Source organism: Serinus canaria, chromosome 15 (genome assembly GCF_022539315.1).
Source record: "Serinus canaria isolate serCan28SL12 chromosome 15, serCan2020, whole genome shotgun sequence".
Taxonomy (NCBI): Eukaryota; Metazoa; Chordata; class Aves; order Passeriformes; family Fringillidae; genus Serinus; species Serinus canaria.
Window position 1 is genome coordinate 3,490,085 of NC_066329.1, and position 15,817 is coordinate 3,505,901.

The following is a 15,817-nucleotide window of genomic DNA, read 5'->3' on the forward strand; positions in this document are numbered from 1 at the left end:
TCCAAATGACAATATAATTTTGTTTATTTTCCTTTAGCACACTGCTGGTTAAACTGCCAGACAGTAGATTTCAGAACATTCCCTCAGCCAAACATCCTGGGAAAATTAAAAAATAAAACTGCTACCGTGTACCAAAAATAAAATAACCCACCCCCATGCCCATCTCCCCCAAACTAGTCCCTGCAAAGCCGATGCAATCAGAAAAGGTATCTGTGCTTTTCACCTAGGGCCAAAGCTTGCTGCAAAACAAACTAAAATATGTCACTGCAAGTTGTTACAACACAAAACAATGGGCAGTAAAATAAAAAATCCTCCTCAAAAACCCTTTGTACTGGTGACATGTACAGATGGAGATTTCTCCTCACACTGCTTCAGCCTTTACAGACAACGCAGACCTGCAGTTTTAAGTAGTTTGTGATGTGTCCTTAATGCCAGTGGCACAGGTCACTTCCACACATCCACAGCCAGGCACAATGGAGCAGTGGGACCATGTGCCAACTGCTGCTACCCCAACAGGACCCAAACAGCACCACCACCTCTCACAATCCTGGCTGCTGCCTCCTGGCATGGAGCACAGGTCCTGCCTCTGCTCTCACAGGCTCCGGGGCTCCTTTGCCAACCCATCTGCTCCTCAAGTGGGAAAGCCCTGAATGCACAAAGCCCCCGAGGAAACCACAAAAAATTCAAGCCCTCCACTTGCCAGCCAGTTTCCAGCCACTGCTTTGCTCCAGAACACCAGCTCAGGAACAGCCACAGTGTGACAGAACAGCCATGGTAGCACAGAAGAGCACATCCCCATTAAGTGTGACAGGGGACAACTCCAGGGCAGAGATCCTGCATTTCCTGGATTCACACTCTTCCCAGCTAAACTGGTTCAAGCTGTTCTTTGCCCCTTGCCTTCGAATCTCCATCACACAAACTCTTCAGCAGAAACCTTTGATGTTTGCAAAAGATTATTCACATTTTCCAATCAGCCAGCACAGTTTCCAGGAGGGTGGAAAGCACTTGTTCTGTTGACTTTTTTTTTTTAAATAAAGCACTTTTTTGGGGAAAAAAAAAATCAAAACCTATCAATAACTGTAGTAGCATCCCACCAATCAGACTGGGGACAGCATCGTCACATCCCTCCCCACCCTCATCTTCCCCTCAATCTCCAAAAATAGTATTTAATATACAGCAATAAACTCTGAGCAAGCCAGAGTCCCGGAAGACATGGACCTGCTTTCACCTCTCCCACCCATCCCAGCACCTTTCAATGCTACAATACTCCTGGGTCAAATCCATTTGGATCCAAGGTGAATGCATGTGCCCCAGACCTGCTGGGCAGCACGAAGCAGGGGTGTAGCACAGGAGGCCCATCCGTGGGATCACATTTCTGAGCCTTCCCAGCTCCAGCCTGGCGTGTTTGTGCCGTTGAGAATACTTCTGTGAGCCTCTCTGGGACCAGCCTGTGGAGACAGACTGGTGGAACCAGGCCGACGTTAAAATAGCATCCTTGAATTGTATTAGGCTTTGGCATTTGTTGTGGAGATGCAGAAGTGCCAGTAGGTAAATCAGCTCAGTGCTGGCCCAGTTCCCATTTCCCTTGGATTCTCAGCAAGGATATTTCCCCCCCATCATACGTGCAAGAAGCATACGGATCTCTCCCACATTTGAGCACCAAACAGAGCCTGAAACACTTGGTACTTCGCAGCTGCTCAGAATCTGTCTCATATCAAGGGCTGAAGCTCTCTCATGGCTCTCTCCCTCCTGCTGTTTTCTATCAGCAAAAGGCTTGTTCAGCCCAGAGTTCCTGTAGCAAGACACTTCCCTGGCTGCTGCAATCCCATTTCAACTTAAAGGCCAAGAGACTAGGCACAGGTCCCTGCTCTGTTCAGACCTAAGCAGCATGGGGCAAGCCCTCAGTGAGTAAATTAGGGGTGCAGGACACCCCAGGCCCCACTCTGCACCCAGAAGCTGTAAGTGCCAAACAGCTACCAGGACCCAGCGTGACTCACTCAGCTCTGAACTGCACAGACACCCAGGCACCAGACTGTCTGGAAGTTCTCCATCCTGCCTTCAGGCGATTTCTGGGGCAGACCAGACCTGAAGGAGCTCTTCAGTTCTTCTGTCCTCTGCTAGACTTTTCTTCCATTGACTTTAAGGGCTGAAAATAAAAATACTTGCTCACAGTTCTCTACTTCAGCTGTGACCTCCAGAGCTGGCATGTGGGGACAGGGAGACAGTCCCCATCTGATCTCAAGGGCAGGGAATGCCTGTCCCTTGAAGGAAAAGAAAAAACTCAGAAGCTCCTTAAAAAAAAAAGAAGCTCCATCAAATAGACTTTTATTCAAAGCCTGAGACAAAGGCACCAAAAAGAGAAGGGAATTCATTTGGCTTTCTGTTCACTGCCACCTGGGACACTCAAAAGAGTCAGAGATGTTTAGTCAGACACACAGAAGACTTCAATAGCCTGGCTTAAAGGAGGGGCTGATGGGACAATTAAAATAAGCTTTGAAACCATTATGCTGAGGCTGGATCCAGGCCTGAAACATCATAGACAGTGACTTTCCCTTTATTAAGTGGAAGCCTTACTAACATTGCCACATCCGCCCCTCTCTACACAACATGAATCAAGCCAGGGTCTGTTCTGACCCAGCTCGCCACACTGCTGCACTCCATCTGCCTGCTGCTGGCAGAGGAATCAGCACAAACAGGCTTGTCTCTGACCTGTCTCAGTTAAACAATGTCTTGGATATTCCCTCAAATACCCATTCTGGAAAGCTACAGCCAGCCCAAACATTTTCTTTCCCTGGTCAGGATCAGGTACCTCATTACACCCCTGAGTCTGGCTTGCAAATGACTAGACAGAGACGGCCAGGGGAGCTGGAGTACTCCATTCCCAGAGGGGTGCTGATTGGCCAGCCCCCACCATCCTTGGTGCTCCCACATGCTTTGTGTGAAGGCTCCTTCCAAAGCAAACCTGTCAGGAGGGGATGGACCAGGAAGGAAACTGCTCATAGGACCTTAACAGGGTCAGGAACGCCCCAGAAACCAGCTTTGTAGTGAGAAAGATGCACAAAACCAGAGTCAAAACAACTAAATTGAAGCCATGAAGGATGAACTGTTTCTCCTCCCTATTCTTATTCAAATAAGACAAATTCATTTGAACTCAGCAACTAGAAAAAACCAGATCACACCCTGTACAGCTCTGCCTTGGGGCAGCTGATGGCACCAAATGGGTGCCCTGGCTGCTAGGAGAGGCCAGGATATACTGTCCTAAAAGACTTGTCTCCAGCTTCTGCACATCTGAACACACACCCTTTCTCCCATGGCAGGCAAGGTGCTGAGATTACTGGGTGAGCCACAAGAAGCAGAGTGATTCCTTGCTTCAAGGATGCTCCAATAAAATGCACCCTAAAAGGCCTGGAGGAGAGCAGCTCCTGAGAGAGATGCCTGCTTTCAACCCCAGGTTCTTTGCTTAACAAATCAGCACAGTCCATGATTCTCAAAACTGATAAAGATCTAAATGTCTCCTCAATCCAGTTAGAGCAATCCCAAAAATTCTGGAGAATTTCTGCAGTCACTGTCATTGAACAAATCAGAGCTCGTATTTTATAATAGTTTGGTAAGTATTAGGATTTTAACAGTAGCTAGAAGATGAAGCAGACAACTTCCAACTTACCACCTTTCATCCTAAGGTTTGTTCTTCCAAGATCTGCTCTAGCTAAAGCCTGGATTCTCCTTTAACTGGGGCAGAGACTCTCTTCCTTCTGTCCCAAACTACCCCTTGAGCAGTTAGAGAGAAGATAATTAAGGTCCTGCTTGTTTTTCAGCTCATAGATACAGAACTAGGATCAGGCCTGTAGCAGTGATGTGATCAGAAAGGCAAGGTTCAGCAGCACTGATGCAGAGAGCAGCATTTTGTCACCTCCCGCAGCTTCCACTCTAGAGGCCCTGAGCTGATAGGTCCCAGGGATCACAGCTTGAGGGGTAAGAGGAAGCAAAGGCTTCAGCTCTCTGGGCCCAGCAGAACAGAACAGGCTGCTCCTCCAGTTCCCTGGCCAGAAACTTGGTAATCCTGCTGACCCTGCTCAGCTCAAAGAAAGGCTGAGCCACTGCAGGGGATCAAACCCAGAAACAATTGCTAGGAAAACGCAGGCCCAGAGAGGCAGAGCAGCAGAGGTCACTGCTCAGTGCCACTGCTCCAGGGAAAGACAGAACACTTCTGAGGACAACGGGGAGAGCATGAGGTAAAGCGCTCTGTGAGCCAAGAGCTCAGCAGCAACAAAGCTGACCCACAAAAACCCAACCCTGCCTGGGACAGATCCTGCTCCACACAGAACATCTCCCTCCTGGTCAGCCAGAAATGCTCAACATGTTGGAGGCCAAGATTGTGGGAAGGCAGTTCCTCAGGGCCTGCAATTCTGGACCAGAAGGCACAGCAGTGGCTTACGCTCTGTTCAGCCTCTGCCAGGCAGGCACAGGCTCTGCATGTGGGAAGAGAAGCTTCTTGCAGAAATATCCCTGGGGGAAGCAGGTGACCTTGTCTCCAGTGCATTGCTCACGTCCAGATCTCTGGATAGCAACAAATCACCTTGCTCTGCAGGACTGAAAACTTGGACATCTGTCCCTTCACTACAGGGCCTGGATATGCAAAAGGCCAAACTCACTCACTGCAAACACTGACCAGTTCCACTTCTCAGTGCCACAGGCAGGGCAGGTCCCTACAGAGGGAATGAGAGACCATAGGGAGTATCCACCAGGTTGCTCTGCTCTCTGTCCTACAGCACAGGTTGTTTAGAGTCACAGAGAAGGGAGCTCACCATTAGGAAGGGTAAGGAACAAGTCCTGAACCTCCTCTCTAATTCACCTGATTCTCAGCTTCTTCCATAGAGGTCACTTGCTAGGAAAAGCAAAACAAGGAATTGGGCTTAAAACAAAAACTTTGAAAATAAAAGGATATTAAAGGAAACAAAAGCCATAATCAATACAGAAAACAAGTGCATCTGATCAGACGCTAACAACGTCAGCCTCTCGCAGGCTACAGCAGAATCCCTCTGCGATGCAACAAACACTGCAATTGCCAGACTAGGAAAGTCTCTCCCAACTGGTGCAGCAAATCAGGCCAGACAAATCCCTCTGCTCTTGGCACAGCTTGCAGTCTTAGGAGGGAACCATATCCACGGAGGCTGGTCTGGAGCCTTGGTATCTTTATGCAGGCGAGTACCATGCATTGTGTTGCACACGTTCAGGGAGATGCTGAGCCACGCTCTGTCCTCTGCAGTTGCTTGACACCCAACAGCATCACAACACTTCCAACACTCCTGGACAAAATGTGTACCCCAGCCTTGTTTTAAGAACTGCTTTCCTGCTTAAGGAACCGTATTCCACCCAGTAAAGGCAGAGATCCTACAGCACATGGCTTTCTCTCAGTGTGGGACATGGCCCAGGACTGGTAGCCTCAGCTTTCACGGCCCAATACACATCCATCCAGGACTCAGTTCACTCTTGGTTGCCCCAGGGAGAATCAGAGGCTGCACATGGTGCGAAGGGGAAGGCGAGGGCCTTGCTGCTTGCCGGCAGGGGGAAGGTAAGCTCCCTCTTACCTGGACCTGCTATTCATTGCTATTCATTCCAAATGAATCATCTCTTTTTTTTTTTTTCCCTTAAATTATGAACAATATGGAGAAATTGAAAGCAACCATTTTTGGTCCAACTCCTTCCCTCCCAGCCCCTGGGCTGATGCACTGTGGGGCTTGCTCTCACAATCGGCAGAGGCAGAAGAGGGTAGGAATGAAGACACCAAAGGCCACCAGTATAGGAAACATGAGGCTGCTGTTGTCCGAGGCATAGGGGTTTGGTGTGCGTGGGCCTGACTGAACCCGGTTCTTATTTGCCTGTTTTTTGACACTGGAGCCATCATCATAGTCATCTTCATCATCATCTTCTTCTTTTTTCTCCAGGCCTGGGTGTGGCTGCAGCTTTGGAACATCTGTTGAACAAGACAAAAGGTTGCAAGCAGGCAGGATGTAAATTGGGAGTTCCCTTGAGACACTTCCTTCCCCTCTCCCCAGTCCAACATGAACATCAGCCAGAGGACACCTGAGACCCCACCAAAACCACAACCAGAACACTTCAGAAGACAGGAGTATCTTCTACCACAGAGGATCACACCACTATTTCTTTTCTTTGTAAGATAAGACCATCCAAGGATCCAGCCTGCAGAAAAACTTCATCCTTCCACACCATCCACATGTCACATGGACAAGGTAATTCACAAAAGCACACTTAGAGCACACATTCAGATACTGCAGCTGCTCAGAAAGATCTTGTATGAACAAGCATCTGCTGCCTGCAGGACCAGCAGCTACAGGTGCAAACAGGAGCAGGAACAACCTTTCCTATAAACAGTCCTACTCCACATCACTGCACCCCTCAAAGCTAGAGCTGTGAGAGCAGCTTGGCCAAGCCCCACCCAAATCCAGCCTTCTGAGCCTTGGGCCTGAGCTGCAGGTGCCACCTTGCCACAAGGCTCTTACCAAATCTTCAGCAGCACTTGACCATCCCTGACCATCCCATAGTAAAGCAAATTGGTGTTTGGTCAGAGAGGGAACCTAAACCTTCCTAGTGCAGGAGCTAGAGGGGCTCCAATTCCAGCTCACTTATAAAGAGGGTGATAAAAGAACAAGGACCTTTCCAGCTCTCCCTGGAGCTATCCAGAGGAACTGGTATCTGGGGAAAAAACACTGCCTTGACCTAAAGCTGAAAAGGCAAAACAAAGTTCCAGGTAAGAAATATTTAAGCACTAGCTAAAATAGCTGCAAATTATTTGTCTGCAGGGCTGCTGCTGACATCCAAGGCCAGAGGGTATTTATCTGTAGCTAAGCTGAGACTGACCAAACATGTTCCCTTCTCTACCCCATATACAGGAAATTCCAAAACAATTTGATTTTTCTCACTCCAAAATGACACAAGCTTTGTGACTTAGAGGAGAATGAGGACAGTACACACCTACTTCACTCTGCAACTGCACTCTGTGGGAACTCAGTGAAAGAGAAACAATTTTGGCAGATGTGGGTCAGAAAAGCTATGATCTCATAGTCTGAGAAGCAACAGGCTGCTCTCCAAGGGGGAAGAGCCTTCTGGCTCAGAAACTGTGCTTACCTTCCACTGTTCCTTGCAGGATGTATAGGGCACAGATTTTTGGATTGTCATAGTAGCCCTAGAAAAAGCAAAAGCAGCAGTCAGTGCTGCAGCTCTGAGAAAAGGAATGGTCTCCCCACCTACCAACACCTCTCCTCCTCCAGCACACAGCTGCACCACATGCCTGGGTAAGAAGGGGAAAGGGAAGATCAAAGCTCTGCCCTGAAAAGCTTATTACCTTTACAAACTCAATGTGGAGCTTTCCTGTGAATGTTGAAACCTCTCCCTGGACACTCAGTTTTCCCTTTTTGATACTCATGGGAATGATCTCATCATGAGCTGTGCTGTGTCCAACTCTGTCAAAAATGTCCAAGTCTTTCACCACCACGTGGCCGTTCAAGCGAACATCAAATACCTTCAGGGTGGAAGAAATGACAGAGTCAGAGCAGATTCAGGCACGTGACAGTTGAAATGGGAACAGAACAGGAAAGGTCTCTGCTTTTTATGCACCCAGAGCCAGAAAGCATTGCAACATGTCCTGGCCCACTCCTTTGGGAAGGATTCAAAGCCCAAAATCAGCCAGGTAAAGACACTAAAGCATTAACAATGCTTCCAAATACCCTGAAATCTGCCTCCTCCTTTTAAAACAGCCCCTACATCTGCTGTTCAGACCTGAGGACAGCACATTTTTATTCTAGTTTATTGAAGCTTCTCTTTCACAACTTTTCTCCTGTCTGAAGACCTGCTCCTACCACCCTGGCGTGGCTGTGACACACCACACCCTAGGGAATGAAGCCATGTCTAACTAACAGCCTGCAGCAGAACAGAAAAGAGGAAACAAGCTGGTGAAGAACACGGGGTTTGAAGGAGGTAAAATGTTTAACTGCTAACCACATCTGTGAACTCAGAGTGAAAGTCCTCCTCAGGGCTGTAATGACTCAAAATTCAAGCAGCACCTGGGGAATCCCAGCAGAACCACATGAAGGAAGAGGAACCAAAGATACCTCAGCCCTTCAGTTTAATCTGATGCTGCTTTTTGCATCCGTTCTGTAAGCTAGCCCCACCAGTTCTGCTCCCTGAAATACTTCTCTGGCAGGAAGGCAGCACAGTGCTCAAGGAGATCAGCCCTAAAGAAGCTGATGGAATCAGAAGAAAGCCAGACTAAAACTCAAACCTACCTACCTAAAGCCAGACTAAAACTCAGTCCTACCCCAATTTATCACAGGGCTTTGAGTTTTGCTTGCTTCTGTTTCCACTTCTGTACATGAGGGATTTCAAAAGTGGACAAGGATTATTCTTCTCTAAAAAGCAAAAAGCAGATGAATTTAACTCTGCTTTCACGATCAGACTGAACCAGTACCAAGTCTTATCACATCTGTAAAAATTGTTTTGAGTAGGCTATTTAACCCAGACCACCTCCCTGCTTCAATCTATGCAATACTTCCTCCAGCATAACTATGCTGTCAAGTGAGAAGCAAGTGTTCAAGAAAAAGGAAAAAAACTTCTCAAAGCCAGTACAGCATAAACAGGTTGTAAAACTCTATTGCTAGATATGTTCAGTTGCACATGTTTGTTTGAATATTTTGAAATTAAGTTTTCCAGTCCAACTGTATGGCTAGAATGTGGAAAGAGCTCTAAAGGTTCAGAACCTGGCAGAGGTTGGGACCTCAGTTAACTTACTCCCTCCCCCAGCATGCAAAGCAGCAGAGGTAACCTGAGCACACACAGTCCTAGCCAGGAACTCACATCAGAGACACACAAGGAGCTATTGCTTACCTTCTGTTGAGACTGTGCAAAATAGACCTCTGCAAACTTCAACACCAGCACATAGTCACCCTCCTCTTTGATGGGAACTTCGTAGCCAAAGGTTTCCTCATTGTAGCGCTCCGTCTGGTACAGAATCTGGTCTTCTGCGTTGGAGCGCAGGATTGGCAGCTTCATTCCATAGTCAGAGGCTGGGTTTTGAGCACAAAGGAGGGAGAGGAAGGGTTACAGTTACATTCTGAGGAAGAAACACTTCATATATTCTTGAAGCGCTTAACTCCAGAAGTGGCACTTACAACTCATCAGACCCATCTCCCCTGCTTGCTCTGACCAGGTGGCAGCACTACCAGAGCAGAAGCACAAGAAGTCAAATCCCCAAAATCCAAGAAATGCAAGAAACAGGTCTGGAGACCTGCTGCAGTCCAAGACACAGTAAGCTCACTCTCACCATTTCAGAAAGAAAAGCCTTTTTAGAAAAAAACGTTACACAAAGCCAAAGGACTTGGCCATTGGCTCTTGCTTTAAAGAGTGAAAACACCTAGAATATTTTTACAATATTCTCAAATTTCAGACTCCAAGAACAAAACTAAAATAGCTGACATAGGACTGACTCGACTCATTGACGCAACAGATTTGAAGTTAGCAGTTGATAGCGCTGGGTTTTAGAGACTCATCCCCCTCAACAAAGAACTGGGCAATGGCAGAAGGGTGAAAAGCATTAAGCATCTTACAAAGCCATTTTTTCTCACCACAGGCCCACAATACCTGTCAGCATGAAGATGGGATGAAGGAAGCAAAAAAGATACACAAGCATTTCAAGAGCACCAGCAGCTCCATCAGCTGATGTTCTCAGAGCCACCCAGCTGAAAAGGGTGCTATCTGCAGGCATGCAAAGAGCCCCTAAGAAGGGCCCAAACACTATGCCCAAACAGGATAACAACTGACAAAATAAGAGAAATCACAAAATTTGCCTCATTTCAGTGTTTCACCACCTCTACAGCAGCCCCCCAAAACTTTAACCCCACTTGGTTTGCTATTGTATCAGGGTTCCTGTATAAATGCAAACTGATGCAATGCCTCCAGGGCTGCACATCAAACAGTTCCCCAGCAAAGCAGGGGCAGGAGGGATGACTGTGGACACCATCCATCCACTGGCACTTCAGGCAGAAGTTGATCCAGATGAAGTTCTCTGCTGACACTTACCTCTCCCAGCCCCATCTCCATGGGAACAGACACTGCACTGTCCAAGACAAAGCAAGAGCTACTAACCCAGCACATGTTGCCAAAGGCAGAGCCAATGCAAACGAGTGAGAGGAAATTAATGCCAGTTCTTAAGTCTCCTGTTTCACACAGAGCTGCTCAGGCAATCTTCCACTTCTCTTTACCACTTGCACTTGGACATAAAGACTGAGGACTCTAACCACCAGAAATACAGAGGGTGAAAGTTTAACCTGTCCTCCCACACAGATATTTCTGGCCAGCTACAGATTACAGTGATAGCAAACTAAGGACTCCAGAGAAGGCAGCTCTTTTAAAGGAAAGCCTGCACAGGAAGAAGGTCCTTTAATAGCCAAGAAGGTAACTGGAGAGGAAGACCTGTCACCAGCATGTCAGAGTTCTGTTGACAGAGCTGTGGAAGCAAGATGGATTTTATAGCACGCTGGGTGCTCACAGGGAGCAAGCAGTACACACCAAGCTTTAACTCAACTATGTTTGGCACCTGCCTATTCTGTAATTGCCATCAGCACAGTCAGTCCTTTAGGGCATAGCAGCTGAATGGAGGCTTAAAAAAAGGTTTTAAATTGCCCAGAGGCAGTACAGCCCAGAATTATTATCCCTAGGTCATTTCCTCCCAGTCAGCCATACATTTCTGCTATAGCCCTTACATGTCTATCAACACAGAGAGGAGCCCAGAGTAAACGAACAATGGTGCAATAAAAAGCCATTGAGGGAAAGGCAGCTGAGACCTCAAAGGGGTAAAGTCTCCACTGTGCCTGGCACCACTGGCTGATGCAGGATTACTGTAACAGCCTGCTGCTCAGAGGAAACACCACGGGCTTTCCACAAAGGAAGTGCATGTCACAATGTACTTGAAAAAGACCCTTTTCTCTCTTCAACTCAGAAATAAATAGTTCAAGTCCACAAGGACATTCAAGTCACACATGTGAGAGGTCTATGAAGGGAAGCTGACCTACAGTGATCAGGGCACCCTGTGTGACTGGAGCAGCAGCTTCAATGGGTGTGAAAAACAATATCAGAATTAAAATGTGACCTCCACTGTATCCAGTGTGCTCAAAAGGCTCTCCATTTGGGATGGCACTCATGCAGGACAAGCAATAACAGTTCCAGCTGTATAGCACAGGAAAATCCTCATCATCCTACATGAAAACAACAAAGGTTAGACTAAAAATTAACAGAAAGCTCGTCTCCACATTCCACCACTCACCTGTAACTGACAGCAGAGCAGCTCAGCACTGCTAGCTTTTCAATATATTAGTGAATCGACTAAGTTTTGGTAGTCAATTATCAGAAACATGCACCATTCAAACCGTGGTGGTCTTGGGGGAAGTAGGAAAAGGTAATCCAAGTGCAATCAGTTTTCCATCCTGTCCTAAATAGTAGGGTAAAGATTTTACTGACTTGGTAGTTAGAGCAGCCGATGTTTTCCCATCTGCCTCTACTGCTCGTGTCCCTGCCCTTGAACACCCAGCCGCAGACTGGGGCATGGAGCAGACCACCCGGCTGTACCTTCCCCCTGCGGGGCCCAGCACCGGGGCTCCAGCGAGCAGCCTATGCTCCTCGCTGTCGGGTCCAGAATGCTGCAAGCATCAGCCCACATCGTGCGCGACCCAGATCCGGCTGCAGAGGGCTGGAAAAGCTTGTTCCCACTGCACAGAGCGCGCTGCGCACTGGGCTGTGAACCGGCGGATCCTGCTGTAGAACACGGGCTCTTCAGTGGAAAACGGGAGAGAAAAAGAGACCGGCGGGCGCACGCGGCAGGGCTGGCAGCTTGACTGCTCCTGCTGCCTTTGCGGCCGAAATCCCACTCCAACCTTCGCGGAGCCACTTCCCCTCCGGCATTACACAACCCCGCAGGCCGAGGGCAGAACACCATCCCGCAGGGTTCATCCCGCCGCCTCCGGGGCCCCGGGCCCGCACCGCCACAGGGACGAGGGATGCAGCCCTGGGCCCGGCGGGAGAACAGGGGTGGCCGTGGTCCCGCTGGTGACAAGTGCCGGCTTTGCCTTCGGACCACGACCGTCCCCGGGCGGCTGGGGGAGAGGAGCCCCCGACGTCCTGCGGGGACACCCACAGAGCCGCCGGGACTGCAGCGGGCAGGACGGCGCCGGGGGCGCGCGGGTCCCGGACGCCGGCAGCACAGCGGGACCCCGCAGCCCCGGCGGAGCGGAGGCGAGCGGGACCCCGCGGGCTGTCCCGCCGATACCCCCCGGCCGCGGCGCGTCCCCCGCCCTCACCTCGGCCCACGCGGCCCTCGAGCGGGTCCTTGCGGAAGTGGATGCCGTTCACGTCCACATGGGCATCGCCGCCCGCGTTGACGGCCCAGACGACGCTGTCGGCGATGCCGCCCGCCGCGCCCCGCAGCAGCAGCAGCAGCAGAGGCAGCAGCAGCACGGGCGGCAGCAGCGGCGCCCCGCGCGTACGAGCGCCCACCATGTCGCGCTCCCGGCGCCGCACCCGCCCCTTCCTGCCGCCGACAGGGGGCGGCTTACCCCGCTGCCGGGGCGGGACGAGCATCGGCCAATCCGCGCGCCGTAACGAGAATATTAATTACCTGCCCGCCTGCCATTAGACGACCGCGGGCCTGTATCTGCATATTCATAAGGCGGCGGACCAATGAGAGGCGGCGATGGGCGGGTTGGGCTGAGCGGCGCGGGGACAGCGGCGGGAGCGGCGCGGGGAGCCGGGTCCCTGCGGGCTGGGGTTGCCGGGGCCGGTACCGCCCGCGCAGGGAGCGGAGTGGGTATGGAACCGGCTCCCCTAGGAAGGCACGGCGGGGACGGGCGAGGCTCCCCAGCGCCTTGTCTGCAGCGGGGACAGCCCGGCGAGCTGGCCTGAGCGCCGGAGGCTGGTGGGCAAAGCCCGCCCCTCCGCGCCGCCAATCGCGGTGCTCCAGCGCGGCGGAACGCGGAGCACGGTGGGGCGGCGGCGGGAAGCACAGACGGAGGGTTGCCGCGGCAACGGGCGGAGCTGCGGCAGCGCCGACCGGAGCGCACCCGGTGCGCTCGGGGAAGGGGCTGGAAGCGGACCCAGGGCAGCGGGAGCTCCACCGCCCTCGGAGGCGGCTCCTCGGCACGTCCTGGTAGCTCCGTGCCCGCTGTGCTCTGAACAGGGGCTGCCAAGCCCCGCTCGCTGCCTTGGCAGAACACGCTGGTTCTCCTGTTCGCCCCTGCCATGGAGTAAGGGAATAGGTAGCTGCCGTCCGCCCCACCGGCAGGTAAGGAGCGAAGCGGCCGGTGGCGTGCAAGCACCTTGCACCGCAATAATCTGCCTGTGAAGCAAAGCGGCCAGTGAAGGGGAAGGCAGGGAGGTGACCGTGACACTGCCTGTGGGCTGATCCCTGGCTTGGACTTTATAGGAGAATGTAAATTCCTGGGTTTGTTTTCTGGAGGACCTTGGCAAGGTCTTGGGTGGCTGGAGAGAGATATCCCAGGGGGAGGTCGAATGAAACGCACTCCCTACACAAAGGGGGAACAAATAACTTAATGTTTGCCCTTCTGTCTGATCACGGTGTTCCTTGAGGCATCAGATACCGGCCAGGCCTCAGGGCTGTGCTCCTGCCACCGGCTGCATTAGCAGTGGCTGCTTCAAGTGCCAGTGATATTTTATTAATTCAAGTCTTTCGCAAAGCATTTGCTTCTATAAATAAAGACCTAGTGCTGCAGACTGAGAATTAAATGCATTTGTTGCTTTTGTAATGCACCAGTGGGCCTCTTAACCAGACACAGTCTTAGAGAAGTGAACTGTTTGGCAGAATGTAACCACCCACCCCCTGCTCCCCAGTCTGCTCTGCCCAGATTGGAGTGGATCCCAAAGCTTGTTCCTGCTGCTGTGACATCAGTTCTTGGGCTCATGATGTAACTGGGCCAGGACAGACATGGCACTGCTGCAAGGAAGGGGTTCCTGAAACTACAGGGTGCCTTAGGAAAGCACATCCAGATTAGTAGCATGAAATGTGTACACTTATCACCTCTCCAGATTCAGCCACCTCACACTGATTCCTGGCAAATCATCTCAGTGTTACAGACCCCAGCCCTGACATGATCTGATCAAATCCAGGCTAATCTCCTATATCCCTGCTATGTTTGTGACTTGTTGGGTGTCCCCCAGGTTCTGTTACCAAAGGAGTGCAAGCAGCCATGGCCAGGACAATGCTGTCTAGCTGGTGAGGCTGAGGGAGGCCTCATTAGAGCTCATTTGTGCTGATTACAAATGATCCTCCCTATTTCTACACTTTCAACTGTGATGTGTGGGTCAGGAACACAACTTTGAAGCACATAAACACTTTAAAATATTACCAAGTGTTCACTGGGTGAGCATTTTCTAAAAACTAGCTTGGATTATCATTTCCCAAGAATCAGTAGTGCATCACAAAGCAGGAGGGATTAACTGAGCAGCAGTAAGGAGAGACAGTGGCTGTGCTCATCTGGGGTAAGAGGAGCCCCTCACCCTGGCTCACAGGCTGGTGACAGCTCCTGGCAGAGGATGGCAGACGCTGTTTGCCCTGTGTCTGTGGTGTCCTACACTGCTGTCCCAAATCAATAGTTGCTGTCACATCAGCAACTTGATTCCAGTTTGTGCCCCAGATGTCAAAGGCTCCATCCTGTTACTAATCCACTGAGCCATCAGTCAGTCCCTTGATGCAGGCTGGATTTACACCAGTAACCTACAAGTGAAAGGTTCAGGGTCATTTTCTCAATCCCTTGACCTCTCCCTGTCCCCTGGCAGCTGTGCCAAAATGACTGAATCAGTCTTGCTTGGTCTACCAGCACCCTGATTTTCACAAGCAATGAGGGGCACATGGTTAGGGTATTAGCCATTCACTGCCGGAAAATGGGATCAGCATTTGGGATGTCCAAAAAGAGTAGTAAAAAGATGTGGGTCAGAAGCAGGCCTCAAGGCTAACAAGGTATCTAAGAAATCAGTGTGAGCCAGCCCCACTGCCCCATAGCCCTCTCAAATGGCACAGGGTTACAAGGCTCAGGTGCCCACAAGGGAACAGCTGTGCCCTGCCATGTAGAGCTCCTTGGAAGCAGCTCCCTGGTACGAAATTGGAGATAAGGGAAAAAGGATTATCTCTGGAATTTGATTATTTAGATTGGATCTTTAATCTCTGCCCCCCGTCTACACAAGGAAATAGTAAAACTCCCTGGGATTATTTGGGGTTTTGTTGTGAAAGTAAAATCAGACTAGCAGCAGGAGCTCAAGAGCTTCTGTTGGAAAAAAAAAAGAAAAAAAAAAAAAGGCTTTTGAGACCTGCCCTGTCTGACCTGTTCACTGTATCACAGTGAGATCTGGCAGAACAGAGCTACAGATTACTTGGCAGACTCAGCTTTCCTCAGAAGTAGCTGTGGTTCCAGGACTGCCTCTGCAATGACAGAAAGGTGTCCTGCAGCCAGCCTTTGCCTAGTACTCCTGGCACAGGCACAGCTCTGCCACACCACAAACACAGGCACCCGCTGAAGCGAAAGTGGCCGTGGTTTGCAGGGAGGATGCCCAACCACTGTGATACTGCACTGTGGATGAGCCCAGCCTTAGACATGTGCTAACCATTTGCAATAAACACTGTCCTGCCATCTGATGCTGCGGGCAAAAGATGTGACTGCTCAGGGCAGGGTCTGGGCAGGAGCAGGCAGAAGCAGCCAGCACACTTGTGGCCTCTGACTATCCACTGAGCTCCTGCAGGCTG

The 15,817-nt window shown here is 50.5% G+C and overlaps 1 protein-coding gene across 1 annotated transcript; it reads right to left on the bottom strand.

The window, feature by feature from the left end:
- Window positions 1-6: 6 nt before the first annotated feature.
- On the bottom strand, window positions 7-12,583 carry MLEC (malectin). Its single transcript, XM_030231916.2, has 5 exons — window positions 12,366-12,583; window positions 8,902-9,080; window positions 7,364-7,540; window positions 7,147-7,204; window positions 7-5,974 (listed from the first exon to the last, which is right to left on the bottom strand). Exons 1-5 carry the CDS (start codon window positions 12,562-12,564, stop codon window positions 5,745-5,747), a joined length of 843 nt encoding a protein of 280 aa, XP_030087776.1. The 5' UTR covers window positions 12,565-12,583; the 3' UTR covers window positions 7-5,744.
- Window positions 12,584-15,817: the final 3,234 nt, after the last annotated feature.